This window comes from Aotus nancymaae, unplaced genomic scaffold (genome assembly GCF_030222135.1).
Source record: "Aotus nancymaae isolate 86718 unplaced genomic scaffold, 86718_ANA_hifiasm-v0.15.2.pri h1tg000059l, whole genome shotgun sequence".
Classification (NCBI taxonomy): Eukaryota; Metazoa; Chordata; class Mammalia; order Primates; family Aotidae; genus Aotus; species Aotus nancymaae.
This window is the reverse complement of record NW_026988473.1, coordinates 62,895,238-62,909,677: the sequence shown is the minus strand read 5'-3', so window position 1 is coordinate 62,909,677 and position 14,440 is coordinate 62,895,238. Positions and strand designations below refer to the sequence as shown.

The 14,440-nt window shown below is 48.2% G+C and overlaps 1 protein-coding gene across 1 annotated transcript in view; it reads left to right on the top strand.

Annotated features, from left to right (window-relative positions):
- The window catches only part of TENM4 (teneurin transmembrane protein 4), a 1,737,111-nt gene that overhangs the window by 1,291,489 nt on the left and 431,182 nt on the right, over nucleotides 1-14,440 (top strand). Inside the window, 1 exon segment of the mRNA XM_064365345.1 lies at nucleotides 13,987-14,274. Coding sequence (XP_064221415.1) covers nucleotides 13,987-14,274 — 288 coding nt within the window.

Below are 14,440 nucleotides of genomic sequence, written 5' to 3'. Positions count from 1 at the left end.
TTATCAAATTTTCCTTTTTTGATCACGCTTTTGATGTAAAGCCTGTGTTTTTGACCACAGTGCTCCACTGCTTCCCAGAGCCAGAGAAGAGCGGTCTCAGTTTGGGAGGAGGTCTTTGGCTTGCTTGTGAGGTTCTAAGGCATATGGACATAGGGCCGGCAGGAATGTCCAAGGCCAAGCTTAGAGAATGAAATGTGTTAGTAGTAAGCTCCCTGTCACTGGAGCTCAAGCAAGGGCTGGCTGCTATCCACGTGGACTCATAGAAGGAATTCCAGCATCAGATGGGGCTTGGGCAACAGTATCCTTCATGTTCCCTTTTAACGAAGAATTTGGGAATGTGGTTGTTGAATTACCCCTGCCTGAATTGGAGTTTTTAACAAATATATCCCCCGGGTTGAGAAATGTATAAAGGCTTTGGGTGACAAGACTGAACCATTCTCAAGAGGAGGTGGCCAGCTGAAGCCACCCAGTCTGCAGTTATCTTGTCTAGGGACAGAATTCATGGAGGCCTAAGGCTTGCGATGGCACCGGCTCTGGGGCTGGGGCCAGGGCCTATTCCTGGATCCCTGTCCCTATCTTGAAGGCAGCTGCACACTGCCTGCCCCACCTCCACCCCAGCAGCCTCTTCTCCATTCAGACTGCCCCAGAGAATCCCTTTCTTTACGGCACTTATGAGACTTAATTACCAATGGCAAAGTCCTTTGAGGCCTTGGATGAAAGGAATGGGAGCAGCGCGAGGCTTGATTAGGCGTGTAGAACTCTGGGCACAATTAGCTCCAAGAGAGACTGGCCCTGCCTTTATCTGTCTCCAGTTCTGTGTGACTTCCAGCGGCTAATTATTGAAATAAAAGTTGCCTGGCCACCCAGCTGCTGAAAAGAGGACCCTAATATCTATTAAGTCTGCCTTTAATTATTAGAGATGGAGGCAGCTTCAGGCAGTTAGGGTTTTCCTATCATTATGGGCTGTTTTCTCCACCCCTTTGAGGCTTGGGTACCCAGAGATGTCAGTGAAATTCTGCCAGAGCCACATCTCTCTCCCTTGCTTTCTACATAGCATCCCTTTCCAAGATGCCTTTACTAACCCACTCTTCCTGCTATGAGGACCCCTGTTCACACCTCCCCAAGGGCCTTTGCAATCACTGCATCTCACAGAACTCCTAGCCCTAGATGGAATACTTTAAATTCCTGTGTGTGCGTGCGTGCACATGTGTGTTTTTCTGGGACAACAGGGCAGTTCTCAGGCATAGATGAAATGTGATGCTCCATACCAACCCATTTTGCATAAGAGAAAACTGAGGCCATGGAAGGAAGCAGGATGGAGCTGACAGCTTCTGGCTCTTCATTTGCTGGGATGCTGCTGACCACCAGTCAGCTAACCTCCCAAGCCTTAGCTGCCACCTCTCCAAAAAAAAAATTTTAAGCAGCATGAGGATGGCACAATCAGTTGCCCCCTTCACAAATCTGGGGAGCTTGTGTGGGGCCAAGGGAGTGGATTTGTGCTATAAAGAGCCACTTAGAGGATGCCAAGGGAGAGCGTTGGCTCATGAAGGTTTCCAGCTTTGGGGCTCTCACTAGGCAAAGAGAAAATCAGAGAGCTTTGCAGCTAGAAGGACCATAGAGGTGGCATATGAATAGCTGTATATTTTTATTCACTTTGGTTCAACCCAGCAAACCCTAGGTGCACCTCTAAGCTGTTCTTAGCATTGGGGATGAATCAGGATGTAGTCAGTACCAAACACGTTAATGATCCAGGTGTTTGCGTATTTTCCCAACAGATGAAGAAGTTGAGGCACAGAGCAATGCAGGGACTTTCCCAAGGACACCCCACCTGCTCTAAGAGCCCATGTGAGCACCAGCTGAGGGATGGAAGGACTGTTCTGAGGTCACTTCCAAACGACTATTGTGTGGGCTTCAGTCATCACGAGTTGAGGGAGGGCCTGAGTCATAGTGACTGAGGAGGAAATGTAAGGGCTGGGGGGATAAAAACAGGATGCTTTTTCCTCTAGGCCCACCCTGCCTCTGCCCCACCAGCGATGTTGAAACCTGTGTCAGCCATGAGCACTCTGAGCCCACACCCACTGGGCAGCAGTTCTGAGCTTGATCCAGTTCCATCCCCAGAGCTCAACAGCAAAAGGCCTGGTGAACAGAGTTACGATAGAGCCTTTGGTTTCTTAACAATCACAGCAGTGGACCAGCAGCCATTAAGTGTGTGCACTCACACACACACAAACACACACACACACACCACCTCCAACAGGAAGGACAGCCTGGGTAATCCCTGCTGTCCTCCCAGCAGTGATCAGAGGCTGATTATGACCTCTAGATTTCTATCCTTTCTGCTCCTGTGATAGAATCAGTGTCAGGTATGCCCAGGGCATAGATGACACCTGCCCGCACCTGGAGTTTTATAAGACAGAAGCTATTGTGCACACAAAGCATCTTGATGGTACCTGGAGGAGCCATCATGATATTCCTTCCCTGCCCAGCAGAGCATCTTCTCTGGGGCCTAAAGAGCAGAAAGGGTGTCTCTAAATCCTTCCTTACCCACAGACCCAAAGCTGTACAAACTCAGGCCCAGCGTCTAGCTGAGAAGACAGAAGAAAAAAGGGACCAACCCCTTCCTACAGCTGTGGAGTTCAACCAAGAGCTTCCTTCAGCCTGAGGAGGCCTTTGTGTTAAAACTAAGTTTCACCATTTCCAGAATCCTTCAACTGATGCCTGCCTCTCTGGGGTGCTGGTTTCCCTTCTGTCTCTCTCTTCTCTCACCTCACAGAGTAAAGGCCTAATAAGGAGCCCAGGTAATTACAGGTTAAGAGTGGACACAGTAGGGGATGTATAATTAATTAGCCTCTCTCCCTCTTCCCTCTATTTCCTAGTGTGGTCCCAGAATAAGCCCAGATAAAGTCAGAAAAAAAAAAAAATGCTTTTACAGAGAATTGGAACTCCAATAAACTGGGTTTCAGGCTTGACCCTTGAAGGGGTTTTCTAGGAAAAGGTTTTTTCTAGAGAGAAAGAAGGAAGTATTTTTCCCTGGGGCTGGAAGTACAGAAGAGAGGCAATTTCCCAAGGTGCTGCTCACAAAGAAACTCAGAGTCAGAGCAGCCAGCTGGACCTGGGGCCCCTGTGGGTCTGGCTTCTGAGAAAGCCACATGTGACTGAGTGCCCCAAGGGAACATGTGTCAGGTACAGGAGAAAGGGGTGCAGGGGGAACATTCCGGTGGCACCAAGAGGCTCTGAGTGGATTCTAGTTAACACCGTGGGAGGGGCAGGCCAGAAAACAGGAGCATCTTCCTCTCCCTGCCCCACTAACTCCTGCTCAGCTTTTCAGACCCGGCTCAGGAATCCCTCCTTCAGGCAGCCTCTGCTGCCCACGCCACCTGAGGAAGTGCCTGCCCCCTACCCCGAGTGTCTGTGCCAGTTGCTCTTTTGCGTCCTTTGTGCTGGAATCACCCATAGACGTGTCTGTCCTTCTGACATTCCCGTGGGCTCATCGAGGAGCTGAGACTGCATCAGCTCTAACCCCTTGTCTCCCGGTCTAGCCTAGGATCTCATAAAGCCTTGTTGGATGGGAAAGAGGGAACGAGGATGGACAAACCCAGGGACACGGTCACCAGAAAGGTGATGGCTTGAAAATTGTAGGAGACATGTTCAATCTGAAGAGAGGACACAAAGACACCCAGACCAGCGAGGTCTTCAGTCTGGAAGGGCTATTGCTAGGGCAAAGGCATTCGGCGTATTTCCTGAGACCCCAGGGAGTAGAGCTGAGGCCTGTGGAAGGAAGTTAAAAGGTGGCAGGCTTCAGCCTCATATCAGGAAGCACAGTGTAGCAGCCAGAGCTTTCCCCCAACGTAGCGAAGTCTCCAGCTTTGGAGCTGGTGTGACCACTCAGTAGGGATGGGACTGAGGAGAGTTCAGACACCAATAGGGCTCGAATCAACTGACCTTTGATGTTGCTTTTAATCCTAACACATTTTCTTTCTTTTTTGAAACAGAGTGTCACTCGGTTGCCCAGGCTGGAGTGCAGTGGCTCGATCTCGGCTCACTGCAACTTCCAACACTTGGGTTCAAGCAATTCTCATGCCTCGGCCTCCCAAGTAGCTGAAACTACAGGTGTGCACCACCACACCCAGCTAATTCTTGTACTTATAGTAGAGACAGGATTTCACCAGGTGGGCCAGGCTGGTCACGAATTCCTGGCCTCAAGTGATCCACCCTCCTTGGTCCCTCAAAGTGCTGGGATTACAGGCGTGAGCCACCGCACTCAGCCTAACACATTTTCTGACTCTAAGATGCCACCATTTGTCAAAGGGAATCATTGGCTGGTACATGGCTTTGGGGGCAGGAAGAATGTAGACCAAGGAATCTGGAAAACACAGCTACCATAATACCATCTGTTGATGGAAGGCCTATTGTGTCCCAGGCCCTGCACATGACCAGCCTGTTGAGGGGTCAGGCAGCTCTGGTGGGAGCCCTCCCAGCTCTGCAGCTCAGGATCAGAGGAGCGGTGCCCATACAGCAGCTGTCTGTCCTTTGATACCTGGCCTCTGACAAGCTCTCTAACAGAAGGGCAAGATGGTTCCTGTAGACAGCGGCACCATCTGTCACCTGCCTGCCAGTCGCTGATTAGGGATGTCCCTGCAGCCAGGCTGGGCACGCAGCCACACTCCACTACCCTCCCAGGAAAGCCCTGTCTCTGTCCCAACAGTTCTCTTTCTGTGCAGGGCACGTGTGAAGCAGCAGCTGTAAAAGCACTTCTCCCAGGAGTCCAGGCCAGGTGCTGACTCAGTTCATCAGAAGAATAAATAATGTTTTTTTTAAAAACTGAAAGAACAAATAGAACATTTAAGCCAATTAGAACACAGAATGACCTACGCAAGAAGCAGTGTAGGTTATGATTAAAAACCTGGACCTCGGGGTCAGACAGACTCAGGTTTGAATCCTAGCTCTGTCACTTTTTTGTTGTGGCCTTCCGGGCAAGATCCTTAACCTCCCTAAATCCTGGTTTCTTTGTCTATAAAACGGGGATGGCGTTGGGTGTGGTGAGAACTCAATGAGGTAATGCATATAAAGACCTTGCTTTTAGCAACCATTATTATAATCACCGTCTCACAGCTGAAAGAGGCCAGGGATTCCCCAAAGTGCCAGTGCCAGAGAAATGTGCTTCGGGTGCTAAAACAGAGAGTACAGACCTGGGAAGCAGATATCCAGGATTCCAGGCCTGGTGTATTGTGTTTCCAAATCCGTAAAGTGGGGATAACAATGCCTCCTTCTCTGGTCTGCACAAAGCCCAACGTAATACTTGGTACAGGAGCATCCTCCTGTGTACCATGACCCATCCTCCCCACCCCCAGTTTGAAATAAAGGACCCAAAGACTACACTTTGAAGGACTAAGAAAAGTAAAAAAATCACGATTTTCTACACACACACAGATGCTACCCAGGACTTACATTTTGTGGAACACATTTTAGCTCTGAAATATTTATGGGCCCTTTTTGACACACAAAGAACTAAAAATATCACCCTGTGCTTATGTTAAGGAAAACTTATAAAACTTTAGTCCAGTAGGAATTCAGTCAATTTCCTGGCTCGTTTCTGGCTGTATTTGAGGTTGCAAGGTAACCCGGGGTGATAACAGCCCCCATTTCCCTGCGGGTTTTGGCAGGGGCAGAGGTTCCTTGGAGCGCTGTACTGTCTGTGGAAGTCTCGCTGTGAATGCTCCAGGCCCCTGCCCCTTCATAAATATTGCCGGAACCCATGTGAAGGGGCCAGGTTTGTTTCTTGAGTTTCTCCCCAAACACCAAAAGCTTTATTTCCTGTATCTCCCCTCCTCCCAAGCCCCCGACTCTTGCCATTCTTCCAGACCAGCTCCAGCCTCCCAGAGGCAGCCAGCCAGGCCTCTGAAAACTAGCTGCAGGGCATGACCCCCACCAGGCCCTCTGAGTGCAGGCTGTCTCTGCCACATGCATTTTGCATTTTACTGTCCACTTGCATTTACCATTTAGGGATTTTACTTTATTTCTTCTACCAGGCTGCCGCCTCCTCACTTCTCAAGCTTTCTCTCCAACCTCTTTCCCTCCCCAAAGTCTGAACTCCCGGAATATAACTGGGCTTTTGTCTATGCCAGGTTCATTTTTCCATGCTGTGGCCTAGAACGGTGTTTTTCAGAATGTAGGTTGGCAGCTCATTCATAATTCTATTTAAGTAGAGTCAAAAATATCAGATTCCACCCTTGCAGTAAGATTCAGCATCGTTTTGTGAAATTTTTGTTTTAGTTAAAAAAATTGTAGATGTATGTGTATCCTGGATTGCAATATAAGTTTATTTTTATGCAGGGAAGAGAAATTTGAAAGCCACACATCTAGACCTTTTTTCTCTCCTTACCTCAAAACCGTCTTTTACTCGACATCCTTTGGTCTTCATTTAGATGTCACTGTTTCTGGGGAGTGGTCCCTCATGGTCTCTCCACCTTTGACCCACCTTGGCAGGGCTCCTGTGGTGTCCTTTCCTGCCTGTCCCCTTGTCAGCCTTGCCCACTGTATAGAAGCATCTAGGAGTTGGAAGCACGTTTGTCTTGTCCTGTGATGCCTCCAAAAAGGCGTGGCACAGTAGAGTAGGAACTGGGTGTTGGGGGAGGAGAGAAGAAGGGAGCCTTCTGTGATGCCTCCTTGCATGTTTTCCAGCACTTAGGACAGAAAAAGGACTTAGCAGTGATTTATCAAATGAATGAGCCTATGGAACTAGGTTTCTGATCCTTGTCTTAAGGTTCAAACATTTTCTTCAGTTTCAAATCTAGACCCTGACTCTTGGAAGCCATGTGATCTAGAGCAAATCAGTTCATCTCTGGGCTTATTATCTCATTGATAAAATAAGAGTAAATAAGAGAACATAAGGAATAAAAGAATGATACCTAACTTACCAAGTTGTTATAGGAATTTGAAAAAAAATATACACAGTACCCAGCACATGAGGAGGTGTTCAATTAACAGTAGTTATCTTCCTGTTACTAGCCCTTTTCCTGTCTTCAATGATCCCCTGGTCACCATCACCACCAGGGGTCTCCCAGACCTCCCCACATTCACATCCCTGTTCAAACCTTCCAGATCCTCCAAGCCCAGTTTCACATAAAGGAAAACAACAACAACAAACAAAAAAAAGACACTGATATGGTTTGGCCATGTCCCCACCCAAATCTCATCTTGAATTCCCACGTATTGTGGGAGGGACCTGGTGGGAGGTAATTAAATCATGGGGGCGGGTTTTTCCCATGCTGTTCTTGTGATAGTGACTAAGTCTCACAAGATCTGACAGTTCTATAAGGGGAAGTTTCCCTGCACAAGCTCTCTTCTCTTGTCTGCTGCCATGTGAGACATGCCTTTTACCTTCTGCCATGATTGTGAGGCCTCCCCAGCCACGTGGAACTGTAAGTCCATTAAATCCCTTTTCCTGTATAAATTACCCAGTCTCTGGTGTGTCTTTATCAGCAGCATGAAAATGGACCCATACAACCGCTAAAACATGGATTTTAGAGTCAGAAGGTCCTGGGTTCAGGTCTCAGCCCTGTCCTTTACTGGCTGTGTGAACTTGATCAAAGAACTGGATCTTTTAGCCTGGCCTCAAAAATGAGAAATAATTACGGCTTTCATGGTAGTATGTGAAAAGCACTGTGCTACATACATATGTCTTCTTCCCTTCTCTCGTCTGGGCCCCTTCTCCTTCTCCATGGACACACCAAAACCAAGACCCATGTCAGCATAAGGACAAGCTTATAAAAATGCAGCTTATACTTTATCAAAGAATTTGTCACTGATGGTGATGGTCCCTAGGGCTGACACCCCAGAGAGATGGTGAGTTGTCACTGCAGGGCTCCTGACTGGTCATCTCTGGCATCTCCAGTGCCCAGCATAAGACTGGTCTGCAACAGTTTGTGAAAATGAACTCTCCTCTCAAGGTACCTTTGTGGTGCTCGGGTTTTGCTTAGAGAAGAGTTTCAGAACACTGCACCACCTCTGGAGCGGGCTGGCAGGCCAAGTCCCTGCCAGGGTCTTGCACGTCTCACAGATGCCGTCAGCAGCAATGTGCTCACCTGGGGGCCACAGGCTCTTTGTCTTGATTGGAGCCTCTTTGTTTAGCCCGAGCCTTGCAATGACTGAGCTGCTAGTTCTGTCCTGTAGGTATATATTTGCTACTTGAGCTTCCCAGAACCTTCTCACCTGACTAATTTGGTCTGTGTTTAAGGTAGTTACATAATTTGTTGTTCACCTGTGGGAGAAGGCACGGACAGAGGACTAGAGAGCAGAGGTGGCAGGGAAGACACACTCTGGCCTCTAGCCTAACACGGCCCTGCCCCCATCTCCTCCTGGTGCTGCCCTTAGGTGAGGCCACAGCGCCCAATGTAGAGACTCAGCAATGTTAGAGTATGGGATGTCTGGCAAATGGCAGGCAGCTCTGCAGGATTGAAATGGAGCACGTGAGTCTGTGGGAGGCAGGTTGCTCTGTGGCAGCAAGAGGAAGCAGAGAGAGAGCAAGGAAGGGTCAGATCTCCAGAAGACTTGGATGTCACACTCATGGGTTTTCTGGGGAACCCAGAGGTTGGCGGATAAGGAGGGAGCAAACACGTTTAGGTATGAATAAGTGCCATGTGCTTCTGTCCCTGAGCCTGTGGCTGGGGCCTGCAGAGTGTGAGGTGGGCCCCTTCCCCAGCATTCCTTCCGTCCTTCTGCCAGGGGCTCCAGGTCACTGCACTGAAGTCCCTTGCTCCAAAGGAAGTGTTTCTCCACTGTCACTCCTGTTTCACCCCAACCTCTTCTTTCTCGCTCTGTTAAATGCCAATTTGAGTGTGAGCCATGACTGACCTCCCATCTGTTCAAAAACAGTAAATATTTGCTGAATTACTCTATTAAACCTAAAATTAAAAAGAAATGAGAAACAGGCGATGTTCTCCCTGCTCAGCTTTGAGACGGGGAAGCTGTGTGTTGGGTGCCTATGTTCTTAATAATTTGTGGTTACTGAGCCTTTGCGTCGATGCCAATGTCTTCAGTCAACAGGCTCACACTGATAAGAAGAAATAGTCTTCCACCAATTTAACAACAGCCTAAAATGTTTCTCAGCGTTTTTTTTGTTTGTTTGTTTGTTTGTTTTGAGACAAAGTCTCACTCTGTCGCCCAGGCTAGAGTGCAGTGGCACGATCTTGGCTCATTGCAACCTCTGCCTCCCAGGTTCAGGCAATTCTCCTGCCTCAGCCTCCTGAGTATCTGGGACTACAGGCATGTGCCACCACGCCCAGCTAATTTTTGTATTTTTAGCAGAGACAAGGTTTCACCATGTTGGTCAGGCTGGTCTCAAACTCCTGACCTTGTGATCCACCCACCTCGGCCTCCCAAAGTGCTGGGATTACAGGCATGAGCCACAGCGCCCAGCCAGCCTTATTAACATATGCTTCTGAAGGGGTGCTCCTTCCCCAATTATAACTGACACCTAGCCGGAGCTTTCTACATTATCCCTTTTAAAAAGAAAATGTGTTTGTTTTTTCTGATAATAATAGTTAACATCTATTGAGCACTCATTGTGTACCAGGGACCATATATGCTAGGGACACGTGTTAACTCATTTAATCCTCAAAACAACCCTAAGAGGTTTTACAGATGAGAAAGCTGAAGCACAGAGAGGTTAAATAACTTGCCCAAGCCGGGCGCGGTGGCTCAAGCCTGTAATCCCAGCACTTTGGGAGGCCGAGGCGGGTGGATCATGAGGTTAAGAGATCGAGACCATCCTGGTCAACATGGTGAAACCCTGTCTCTACTAAAAATACAAAAAATTAGCTGGGCATAGTGGCGCGTGCCTGTAATCCCAGCTACTCAGGAGGCTGAGGCAGGAGAATTGCCTGAACCCAGGAGGCGGAGGTTGCGGTGAGCCTAGATCGCGCCATTGCACTCCAGCCTGGGTAACAAGAGTGAAACTCCGTCTCAAAAAAAAAAATAAAAAATAAAAAAATAACTTGCCCAAGGTCATACAGCTGGTCAGTGGGGGATGCATACTTCAAGCCTGGGCTACCTTTGAAATTTAAAAAAAAATACATCTGAGCAATGCCTCTAATGCAGACTTAGAGTTACTTAATACTTCACTTAATTGGTAGTGGACTACTACTATTTTATGTCATTTAGGCTTAATAAGAAGTCATGAAGTCGCTGCTAAGTAGTTTCATTCGTGCATGCACTTAACAGGCATTTGGTGAGCACCAGATACCAGGCCTACCTACCCTCAAGGAACTCTAGTCAAGGGGAGAGGCAGACGTGAAAAAAGGCCATCAGCTGGCTGCAGGTGCAATGACGAAACATCATGCACAAAGGCAGAGGCCACAGAATTCACATGCAGGAAAGTGCAAGTGGCTCGGCAAGGTGGAAGTGAGATGAGCCAGACTGACAAGAGCCTTCATTTTGACCAGGAAACTGGCATTGATCCCAAAGGATCAGCAGGGCTGCTAGAGGGCATAAGCAGGACAATAGCATGACCCGGGCCTCAAAAATTCCCCTGGCACAGCCCATACAGCAGTTATACCCATTTGCTAAGTTCAACCTCAGGATCACAATTCTTTCCCCACCGTGAGAGGGCCGTGTAACCTTAGGCAGCATACTCAACCTCACAATTTCTCATCTGCAGTTTGCAGAGACTCATAATACCTGTATCACAGGGTTGGTGTGAGGATTAAAGATGTTATATATAATCACAGTAAAAGTAAGCAATAATTTAATATTAGCTACTAATAAGTCTATTAGCTATATTGTTAAAACCATTAATATTATTATGAGTTATTAATATATTATGAGTTACTAGTGACTAGTATTAATAATGGCTAACATTAGGAGTGCTTACACTTATTATTAGCATCATCATTATTGTCACTCAGGGGTTAGAAGTAAACAGGCAGAGGCAGCAGTTGCCATAAATCCTCATTCAAATTATACTAGAACAGTGCTTTGGGTTGAAAGCCAGTATTGGGTCATGACATCAATTTAGATTTATAATCAGTCATTTTAAAAAAATGAAAAAGAATGAGATAGAACATATCAAAGTGCATTTCTCATCATGCAGTAACTTTTGTGAATCTTTTGTTTCACTTTTACACATATGAACACACACGTTCACATACATCAATGTGTGTATTAGGTTATTATGTAAGATATAGTTTGTTGTTGTGTTGTTGTTGTTTGAGAGAGGGTCTCACTCTTGCCCAGCGGGAAGTGCGTCATACCATCATGGCTAACTATAGCCTTGACCTCCTGGGCCCAAGTTATCTTCCCGTTTCAGCCTCCTGAGTAGCTGAGACTACAGCCATGCGCCAGCATGCCTGGCTAAATTTTTTTTTATTGTTTGTAGAGACAGGGTCTTGCCATGCCCAGGCTGGTCTTAAACTCCTGGCTCGTAGTAGTCCTTCCACGCTGGCCTCTCAAAGTTGGCTGGGATTACAGATGCAAGCCACCCCATGCCTGGCCATAGATGTTTTTCTAATTATTGATTGCAGTCAAGAAAGTTTTTAAAACCCTAGAGTAGAAGGTACTATCACTGATATTCCTTGTGATCCTGCTTCTCAGACACTCAGAGGACTATTGTCTTGCCAGCTGTTGGGAGACTGAGCATCAGGATGGCAGAGCTCAGAGCTCTGGGCTTGAACCTCACTAATTTAATTCTATTTATGTGTGTCTTGGGTCACACCCCTTGCCACAGCATTAATTTTCGGGGATATTTTGAGAATTGGCAACCAAAAAAGTGTCACCTATTCATCTTAATTGGATCTAGGTACAACCCCGAGGCATTGTGGTCTATCTAGTTAGTACCAGCTTTGCAACTAACTCACCATGGAGCTTTAGGCAGGAGACTATATGGCCCTGGGTCACACTGTCACTTCATCTATAAAATGAGGATAAAAATAATTGTCATCTCTACTTCACAGTTATTATGAGGCACCAATAAAATCACAAGTGTTTGCACTCTTTGAAAATCATGGACCTTCAGGCCAGAGACCTGCCTCTGATGTCCACGATCAGAGGCAGAATTTGGGAACTGCTAGCCTCAGAGCAAATTCGACTCAGGAGTCTGTTTTGTTTGGCCTGCAAAGTATTAAAATTAAATAATAATAGCGGATCAACATGTTAAAGTTATACATTTTATACCTAACTCCAAATTTCCAACTTGTCTTAAAAAGTCACAAGACATCCCCACCCCCCAGACACACCCACCCACACTTCCACATTGCAGCATAGACAGGCACTTGCATATACCCACCCTCCCAGCTATTGACCATGGAGGCCCCACCCTGGACACTGAGATCTGAGGTCAGCAGCATTTATCACAGCTCTTGCTCTGCTGTTTCTCTAATTGGACAATGAAGCCGGGGAATGTCTTGTGTACCCATGCTGCTCTGAAAGATGGAGCAATGGAAAGCCAGAACCGAGCAGGTCGTGTTTCATAAAAACTAAGCAATGCCCTATGTCTCTGCGGAGGAGATTCTACTTCCCTTCTGTATTGTGCTCCTGACCCTGTATGGTTGTGTTTGCTACCCCGGAGCTCAAAGAAGACTTTTTTTTTTGTTTTTGAGACGGAGTCTCGCCCTGTCACCAGGCTGGAGTGTGGTGGCGCGATCTCAGCTCACTGCAACCTCCACCTCTCGGGTTCAAATGATTCTCCTGCCTCAGCCTCCTAAGTAGTTGGGATTACAAGCATGCACCATCATGCCCAGCTAATTTTTGTATTTTTAGTAGAGACGGGGTTTCACCATGTTGGCCACGATGGTCTTGATCAGTCCTGACCTCATGATCCGCCTGTCTCAGCCTCCCAAAGTGCTGGGATTACAGGTGTGAGTCACCGTGCCTGGCCAAAAGAAGATATTTGGAGGGAGAAAGAAGGTGCTATCACAACTCAAAAATCCACAGGTGTCAGTGTAGGGCAGGAGGGTCAAGATGGGGGAAAAAGGGAGAAAGCGTGATTAGGAGCTTCCCACCAGTCAGATCCCCTAGCAACACCCACATGGATGGGGCAGACACGGTGCTGCCCATTGCTGATTGTGGCACTGATGAGATGGGTGAGTCTGGAAGTGAGAGACATTCTCTGAGTAACTGCAAGGGCACTTTTGTGCACCAAGAGTAAAGGGAGGTGTCTCAGGGAGGCAGAATGGAATAGGAAAAATACGGGCTTTAGAGCCAAACAGATCTAAGTTCCAATACTGGCTTTGTTACTTGACACCTAAGTGACCTTGAAGGGGGTTCCGAATCTTAGTTTTCTCATCTGTCAGATGGGAGTGGTTAGCTGGTTAATTAAACACATGTTTATTAGGCGCCTACTGTGTACCAGCCCTTGCTCTAGGTGCTAGAAACCAGGAGTGAGCAATACAGGTAAAGTTTGTGCTCTCACGGAGCTTACAGGCTAGTGGAAGGAGATGAACAAAAAGCAAAGAATTATGTATCATCATCTGGTGGTGGTGTGGGTGGGTTGTTTATACCTTGGCTCGTGGCCAAAAAAGGCTGGCGAGCGTAATAACATCTCAGAAGGTATGAAGATTTACTAAGATCATATATGCAAAGTGATTACCCCAGTGCTTGCATGCAATCATTCATCTTACAAATTCTTAAGGAGGCCTGGGTCAGAGCTGGGTCAGGCCCTGTTCCACGTGGGATGTGATGGGAACCAAACAGGCTTGGTCCCTATCTAGGGACATTACTAACCACCAGCGCCCTCTGGCCTTGGCGACCATCACTGGAGGAGGCCTCTTCAAGGTGAATAGGCTAAGTAGCGGAAAGGGACAGGATTTGTAATTAGAGGTCCTGGGTGCGAGTTTCCTTTGCACTTACCGGCTGTGTAGTGGTGGAGCGGTACCCTCACCTCTACAGCCTGGGGTTCTCTGTCCACACTGCTGCCAGGGTGAATCCAGGACCAGGACGAACCCGGGAATGTCCTCTGCCTCTCACGCCCTATCTTTGGTTTCCCGGCTCTAGATCACTCAGCCCTGAGTGCGGCGAGGACCCTGTTTGTGGATGTGGAGGAGCGCGGGCCGGAGGCCATGGACGTGAAGGAGAGGAAGCCTTACCGCTCGCTGACCCGGCGCCGCGACGCCGAGCGCCGCTACACCAGCTCGTCCGCGGACAGCGAGGAGGGCAAAGCCCCGCAGAAATCCTACAGCTCCAGCGAGACCCTGAAGGCCTACGACCAGGACGCCCGCCTCGCCTATGGCAGCCGCGTCAAGGACATGGTGCCGCAGGAGGCAGAGGAATTCTGCCGCGCAGGTGAGGGCTGGGCCGGGGGGCGGGGTCTGGGCGCAGGTGAGTTTGGCGCAGTTTGGCGCGGGCTCGGCTGGGCGTGGCGCGGGTGGGCCTGCGGCCGGCGGGCATGGCACAGATGAGCCGGAACGCCAGTCGGGGCGCCATGTCAAGTCTCTGCTGTTTGGGCAAA